The sequence below is a fragment of the Myotis daubentonii genome, chromosome 2 (assembly GCF_963259705.1).
Source record: "Myotis daubentonii chromosome 2, mMyoDau2.1, whole genome shotgun sequence".
NCBI classification, from domain to species: domain Eukaryota; kingdom Metazoa; phylum Chordata; class Mammalia; order Chiroptera; family Vespertilionidae; genus Myotis; species Myotis daubentonii.
The window spans coordinates 22,086,390-22,094,454 of record NC_081841.1 but is presented as its reverse complement, the minus strand read 5'-3'; the positions used below and the strand labels follow the sequence as shown (position 1 = coordinate 22,094,454).

General features: G+C 52.4%; 1 protein-coding gene across 1 annotated transcript; it reads right to left on the bottom strand.

Annotated features, from left to right (window-relative positions):
* Window positions 1-811: 811 nt before the first annotated feature.
* Window positions 812-6,473, bottom strand: ENO2 (enolase 2). Its single transcript, XM_059682102.1, has 10 exons — window positions 6,332-6,473; window positions 6,128-6,186; window positions 5,753-5,822; window positions 5,149-5,282; window positions 4,702-4,924; window positions 3,448-3,645; window positions 2,552-2,753; window positions 2,180-2,288; window positions 1,958-2,016; window positions 812-1,706 (listed from the first exon to the last, which is right to left on the bottom strand). The coding sequence occupies exons 3-10, from the start codon at window positions 5,781-5,783 to the stop codon at window positions 1,637-1,639; spliced, it is 1,026 nt and encodes a 341-aa protein (XP_059538085.1). The 5' UTR covers window positions 5,784-5,822; window positions 6,128-6,186; window positions 6,332-6,473; the 3' UTR covers window positions 812-1,636.
* Between the last annotated feature and the right edge of the window lie 1,592 nt (window positions 6,474-8,065).

Sequence of the window (8,065 nt, the reverse complement as noted above, 5' to 3'; positions counted from 1 at the left end):
GCTGGGGTGGCAGAGGGATCCCAGGACCAGAACTCGGAAACAGGGTGGGAGGCCCACAGAGGGAACAACCTTGAAATTCCTCCCACCTACCTTTAGCCGGGCTGCACGGTGTCCTGCGGAACCTTGCCTCCCTCTAGTGGCCACAGCTTGCCACAGCCCCTAGTGTTCAAAGCACTGAGGGGGTCCTCCCCCAGGGTGGTTCCTGGGTTCCCATCTCAGTGCTGGGGCTCCGCAGGAGCTGGAGAGTTGTGTGTATCTTCAGCCCCACACTGGCACCCTACTTGCAGGCTGACCCAACTGGGGGGAGTGGAATCTCCAGTTTACTGGAGGCCTTTTTCCTCAGCCCCTGGTACCATCCTTCCCTCCTCGTTCCCCACCTTGCAGGGAGTGGTGGCCATGCAATGCTGTTCCATCCCGGAAGCAGCCAGGATTTGGGTTTGGAGAGGCCCAGTATGGGAGCTGCTCTAGTTCACAGATTTATCCCTTCTCTGGTCAAGGTTCTTTGGGAATCTGAAAACACTGTGGCCACCTTTCCTCCAAAATGCACATACACACATTTTTGGTGATTTGAAGAATTCGTGCACCAGATTAGGAACTGATCATTCACCTGGATCCTGGGGCCAAGCTTGCTGCTGAGAAGGCAGGGGCAGTGTGCCCCTCACCTGCTAGGGTGGGGGAGGCAATGTCATCATCTTGGCCATATTTGTTCTATTTGTCTTCCTCCTCTTGTGCCCTCCCCAGCTCTGCTATCCAGTTTCACCATCTTCTCTCCCCTCATATGAACTACAGTCAGACTCCTCGGACACAATAATGCACTGTGATTCAGACTTTAATGGTGGTGCTCATTTCAATGTCAGAGGTGGTGGGAACGGTGGAACATGGCATGGTGGGAGCAAGACCTTGCTCTGGGGCAGCTGGAGAAAGAACAGGGAAGGTAGGGCTGGGAAGAGAGTTCCGGGGAAGAGTCCCCAGGCGCACAGCCCCATCTCTGGCCCCAGCCAGGCTTCAGTGAAGGGTTGCTACACACAAAGGAACTGCCAGCAAGGTCTTTTTCTGTTCCCTTCAGCATTCCAGCAAGACTTCCATCCCAGACCATCTCAGAATCTATAGCCATATGAAATACATAGTCCCGTCAAGTCAGGCCAGTTTTTGGCCCTGGAGTCATGAGGAAATGAATAATCAACAGGATGAGTGAAAAATAAATTAATAAATAAATAACACACTAAAACCTGAGGGCAGGCATGCCCAGCAGCCAGCACTTCCCTCCACCTCAGCACCGTGTAGTGCCTGGCTCATCTGCAACATGGAAAACACATGGAACAGGTGCAAAGTGCAAGTGACCCAGGGCCCCTCCCTGAACACCTCAGCAGCCAACCCTGATGCCCCTGTCACAGACCCTGATCATTCTTCCACGGACCCCCTTATAATCCTCAGTCCTGTGGCCAGTCTTTGAGAAGAGAGAAAAGGAAGGGAGAAGTGAAGAGTGTGAAACCCAGAGGGGGAGAGTAGAGACAGCAGGGGTAGGACAAGCCCAGGAGCCGTGCGGCAGGTCAGCTGGGGTGAAGTATCACAGAGCAGGACAGGAAGGGGTTCCAGGAGGGTGGAGGGGTTCCAAGTCTCCAGGAGAGTAGAGGGATCACAGCACGCTGGGATTGCGGAAATTGTGTCCGGCAAAGCGAGCTTCGTCTCCCAGCTCTTCCTCAATTCTGAGAGAAATGAGCCAGAAAGGAAACGTCAGGGGAGCAGGAGGTCCTCAGTCTCCAAGCCCCTCACACCACCCGCTCCTGTGCCCTGGCCCAAGTGTGGGCCTTCCCTGGCTCTCCCACGTGACCTGTGGGATCCATCCATCAGGCCATTCGTCAACCCGTCCTTCAGAACTCTTCTCTGGATATGGAACGGTGGGCAAACAGAGCTTTTAACCTTGAGCCCTGGGCTCCCATTCCCCAGGTTCCCTCACCTCATGAGCTGGTTGTACTTAGCCAGACGCTCAGAACGGCATGGGGCCCCAGTCTTGATCTGAAACAGCAGGAAAGATAAGCAGCTCAGTGGCTGCCCCTTCGTTTCTTTAAAGGAAACGTACACTCCCTTGAAATTCCCCCGACACCCTCAAACACCTGGAAGGAGAGACCCACCTGAGCCTAGAACCCACCAATTGCACAAAGATCTCCCTTGCACTCACCTGGCCTGTGCACAGCCCCACCACCAGGTCTGCGATGAAGGTGTCCTCAGTCTCCCCTGAGCGATGACTCACCATGACCCCCCAGCCGTTCTCCTGGGCCAGCTTGCACCTGAATCCATACACCAGCATTGACCCCCAGCCCCTCACACTGGGCACTCTCTTCCCAGCCCCAACATTGGTCTATGTTAAGAAACATGTGGAGGGAAGTTGCCTGGGAGGGAAGCAGAGAATCTGTTTGGAACCCAGAGGGAGCAGAACTGAGGGCTATGAAGGTGACTCTAGGTTCCCTGCTCTCTTCAGCATCTGTGGGCGTAGACCCCTTCAAGAGGGTCCTGAGAAGGGCCGAGCAGGAGAGAACCAGGAGGCACTCACGCTTGGATCGCTTCAGTGACTGAACCGATCTGGTTGACCTTGAGCAGCAGGCAGTTGCAGGCCTTTTCTTCCAGTGCCCGCTCGATACGCTTTGGGTTGGTCACTGTCAGGTCATCACCCACAATCTGTATCCCTACATTGGCCGTGAACTTCGACCAGGCAGCCCAGTCATCCTGGTCAAAGGGGTCCTCAATGGAGACCACTGAGGGAGAGGGGTGAAGGGGCTGTTGATCTTCTCTGGGGCTCTGCACCAGGCAGGACCCCCCCCCCCCACACACACACACACTTTGATTCCCTGAAATAGCCAGACCCCCTGGCTAACTGAGCTGCTCCTCCTGGCTTCCCCCATCCCCAAATAAGCCTGCCCTAACTGAGTCTTACCTTGATTCATTCATAAACTTTCAAAACACAAGGGTTCCGAATCTTTCTCATAACCTATCTGCATTTTCACTACCAGGAAGCCCTTCCTCATTACTAATCAAAATCCTTCATTCTGCAATTTATATCTAAAGCTCCGGTAGAGCTGAAGGATAATTCAGTTCCTCATCAGCCTTCTATTCTCACATCACTTCCAGCTCCATTCTGCATCCACAATTTTATCTATCAAAAACACTGAAATGGCTGGTTCCCTGCCAGGTCCAGTCACCTCACCCATCCCTGGTTTTTTCCAAAGCCTTCCCCATGACCCCAGTAGCTTCAGAGCACATGACCTTAATCAGGAGCTGAGGCAGATGGAACAAATTCATCACAGGGCCCTGCACATGTACTCCATACAAAGCCCAGGCTCTGCCCTCAGTCTCTTCTTAGGATACCTGCACCTGGCACCTGGGGTAGCATCCCATAAGGTCCTGCTGCCCACCCCCTGCACTCTCTTCCATACCCCGCCTTGCTCTCACCAGGATAGTCCCTGACAAAGTCCTGGTAGAGGGACCCCAGCTGGTCCCCAGTGATGTATCGGGAAGGGTCAGCAGGAGACTTGAAATCCAAGTCATATTTGCCATCACGATAAAACTCTGAGGCAGCGACATCCATGCCAATGACAATTTTTTCCGTGTAGCCAGCCTTGTCAATGGCTTCTTTCACCAGCTCCAAGGCTGGGGATGAAACACAGCGAGATTATTAGCAGGAAGGGCAGACAAGGAGGAAGGAGAGAGAGGAAGAAGTTAGGGGCCGTGGTAGAGCACTTGCTATGGAGGAGTCTGGCTAAGGTTCTGGTCAGGGTTATCCCCGGGTCTGGGAAGAGCAGGCCATCTCCCAGGAAGGCAGGGGATGCCTTCGGTTAATAACAGTGTTTTTAAATAGCTATCATTTTTTGAGGGCTAACTGTGCACTTTACATATATGATCTCATTTAACCCTCACAACGATGCTAAGAAGTAGATACTGTTATTAGTGTTCCCCTGTTACAGATAAGAAAGACGGAGCATGGCCTGGCCGGTGTTGCTCAGTGGTTGAGCGTCGACCTAGGTTCCATTCCAGGTCTGGGCACACGCCCAGGTTGCCAGCTGGATCCCCAGTAGGGGGCATGCAGGAGGCAGCTGATCAATGATTCTCTCATCATTAATGTTTCTCTCTAACCCTTTCCCTTCCTCTCTGAAATCAATCAAAATATTTTTTTAAAGACAAAGCATGGACAAAATAAGTAAGAAAGATCGCCAGCCAGTAAGTCTTCAAGTCAAGGTTCAAGGGCAGGCAGTTTTGGCCTCAGAACCTGAACTCTTCACTACCAGTTTTGGGTTTTGTTTCTATTCGCTATACGGTTTCTCCCAGGGCAGAAAAAAGTTAGAGATCCTCAAGGCCTACGAAGTTGGGGTGAGAGCGGGATAGATTTAGAATAGGTTTCCTAGAGTTTGGTACATCTCATCAAACGGAGAACCTATGGAGTTAAAGGCTGGCATGGATCCCACAGGGACCCAGACCACCGCCCAGCACTTCCAGGGGCTCCGGCGAGAACTTACAGTCGCGAAGGAACCTGGCTGGGCAGGTAGGACTGCTCTTCCAGCCTGCATGTGAATCTGGCAGGCCCTCTGGAGCTAGCAGGAGTCAAGGACCACCACCCACACTCCTCAGGACGTGGGGAAGTATGTGGCCCTTCCCAATGGCCCAGGATGAAGTGAGACTCGGAGCTGGGAGTGGGGATCCTGGTCTCACCCTCACTGTTCTCCAGGATGTTGGGGGCAAAGCCGCCTTCATCTCCCACATTGGTGGCATCCTTGCCATACTTGTCCTTGATGACCCCCTTGAGCGTGTGGTAGACCTCCGCCCCAAGTTGCATGGCATCACGAAAGCTCTCGGCACCCACGGGAAGGATCATAAACTCCTGCATGGCCAGCTTGTTCCCAGCATGGGAGCCACCATTGATCACGTTGAAGGCCTGGAGCCACAGGACAGATAGTCACCGAGCATTTTCCTTTCTGCCCCTGGGAACGTCCACCCAAGATCCCAAATTCCCTCCCAGCTTCCCAGACTCTGAGTCTCATGTCCCCATCCTCTCTCTTTAGCTACCCCAATTCCCTGTCCTCCCATCAGTCTTCACAAGGTTCCATGCTCCCCCGGGCCCCACCCCTGGGAGAGGTACAGGCCTGGCGGGGTGCTCACCGGCACAGGCAGGATGAGGTCTGAGTTCCCAGCCAGCTGAGCAATGTGGCGATATAGTGGCAATTCCCGCTCGGCTGCCCCTGCCTTACACACGGCCAAGGACACACCCAGGATGGCATTCGCCCCAAACTTGGCTGGGAGATGACAGAAGAAGGCACTAAGCAAAAATGTCTCCTTCCTCTTCTATACTCCCCAAAGGAGGCAATAGAGGAGACCCCCCTCCTCCCTCCTCTGCACAACATCTAGTCCATTCTCTCCTGAAATAGCGGGGCAGCTGGGGACGAGGTGACAGGAAAGGACAGAGAGCTGCGTCTATTTCTAACCACCCCAAGATCAGACTATCTCATGTCAACTCTCTCCCCTTTATGCTGCAAAGAAGTTCTTCCTCGGTCTAATGGTCTAATGTCACACACACACACACACACACACACACACACACACACACACACCAACTGCAGTTAAACTCATCTTCTCCTGCTCTGATTTGGGGGGTAGGATGAAAATTCCATCCTCAGGAAGCTCCCACAGCGCTGGTCCCTTCAGTTCTCTCTGCTCCACACCCCCCCACCCTCGGCCCCCCCACTTTCTCCCGGCCCCTGCTTACATTTGTTCTCTGTCCCGTCCAACTCCAGCATCAGGTTGTCCAGCTTCTCCTGCTCCACCACAGAGAGACCCTGCAGGCAGAGCCACCGTCACCCAGGGCCAGAATGGAGGCTGGGCCCTAAGACACAGGGCCCCCCTTCACACAGGCTCACAGCCAGCCAGGGTCCAACCAGGTTCCTGCGACAGCAGCCTGTCTGGATCAGGGGACCTGAGCCCCCACGGGAGCAGAGGACAGTAAGAGATCATCTTCCCACCTTCCCTTAGTAACCATGATTCCCAAGGGGTGGGCCTCCCCCCCTCCGCTCCCGCTTCTCCCTTGGCCCAGATTCCTTCTAGGACCCTGGTCCTGCCATCCCCAGCAAAGACTGAGCCTCACTGAGCTGATGAGGGCTGGTGCAATGGTGGTGTTGATGTGGTCCACGGCCTTCAGGACACCTGGGGAGAGGCAAAGAGGCCAGGCTGGGTCAGGCCAGGAGGGGCCAGAGGGAAAGGGGGGTGCAAGAAGAGGCTTGGGGACTGGTGTGAGGTCGGAATATAAAGCTGGGGGGTGGGAGAGCTTGGGAAAGAGAGAAGGCCTCACCTTTGCCTAAGTAACGCTGTTTGTCTCCATCCCTTAGCTCCAGGGCTTCGTAAATCCCAGTGGAGGCTCCACTGGGCACTGCGGCCCTGAAAAGACCTGGGAGAGGAGCACGGAGTGAGGAGGAGAGAGGAAGACACCAGGGACCAGGGATCCCTTTAGGCTCCAGCTCTGAACGCCTGCCTGCCACAGCCAGCCCTTCCCCCACACTGCTCCCTAATACACACACACACACACCTTCCTTATACACTCACATATATACACACTGCTCTTAACACACACACACCTTCCTTATACACCCACATATATACACACTGCTCTTAACACACACACACCTTCCTTATACACCCACATATATACACACTGCTCCTAATACACACACACACCTTCCTTATACACCCACATATATACACACTGCTCCTAATACACGCACAATACACACTGCTCCCTAATACACACACACACACCTCCCTTATACACCCACATATATACACACTGCTCCTAATACACACACACACCTTCCTTATACACCCACATATATACACACTGCTCCTAATACACGCACAATACACACTGCTCCCTAATACACACACACACACCTTCCTTATACACCCACATATATACACACTGCTCCCTAATACACAAATACACGCACAATACACACTGCTCCCTAATACACACACACACACCTCCCTTATATACCCACATATATACACACTGCTCCTAATACACACACACACCTTCCTTATACACCCACATATATACACACTGCTCCTAATACACGCACAATACACACTGCTCCCTAATACACACACACACACCTCCCTTATACACCCACATATATACACACTGCTCCTAATACACACACACACCTCCCTTATACACCCACATATATACACACTGCTCCTAACACACACACACACACACACACACACACACACACACCTCCCTTATACACCCACATATATACACACTGCTCCTAACACACACACACACCTCCCTTATACACCCACATATATACACACTGCTCCTAACACACACACACACACACCTCCCTTATACACCCACATATATACACACTGCTCTTAACACACACACACACACCTTCCTTATACACCCACATATATACACACTGCTCCTAATACACGCACAATACACACTGCTCCCTAATACACACACACACACCTTCCTTATACACCCACATATATACACACTGCTCCCTAATACACACACACACACACCTTCCTTATACACCCACATATATACACACTGCTCCTAACACACACACACACACACACACACACACACCTCCCTTATACACCCACATATATACACACTGCTCCTAACACACACACACACCTCCCTTATACACCCACATATATACACACTGCTCCTAACACACACACACACACACCTCCCTTATACACCCACATATATACACACTGCTCTTAACACACACACACACACCTTCCTTATACACCCACATATATACACACTGCTCCTAATCACGCACAATACACACTGCTCCCTAATACACACACACACACCTCCTTATACACCCACATATATACACACTGCTTCCTAACACACCACACACACACACCTCCCTTATACACCCACATATATACACACTGCTCCTAACACACACACACACACACCTCCCTTATACACCCACATATATACACACTGCTCCTAATACACGCACAATACACACTGCTCCCTAATACAAACACACAC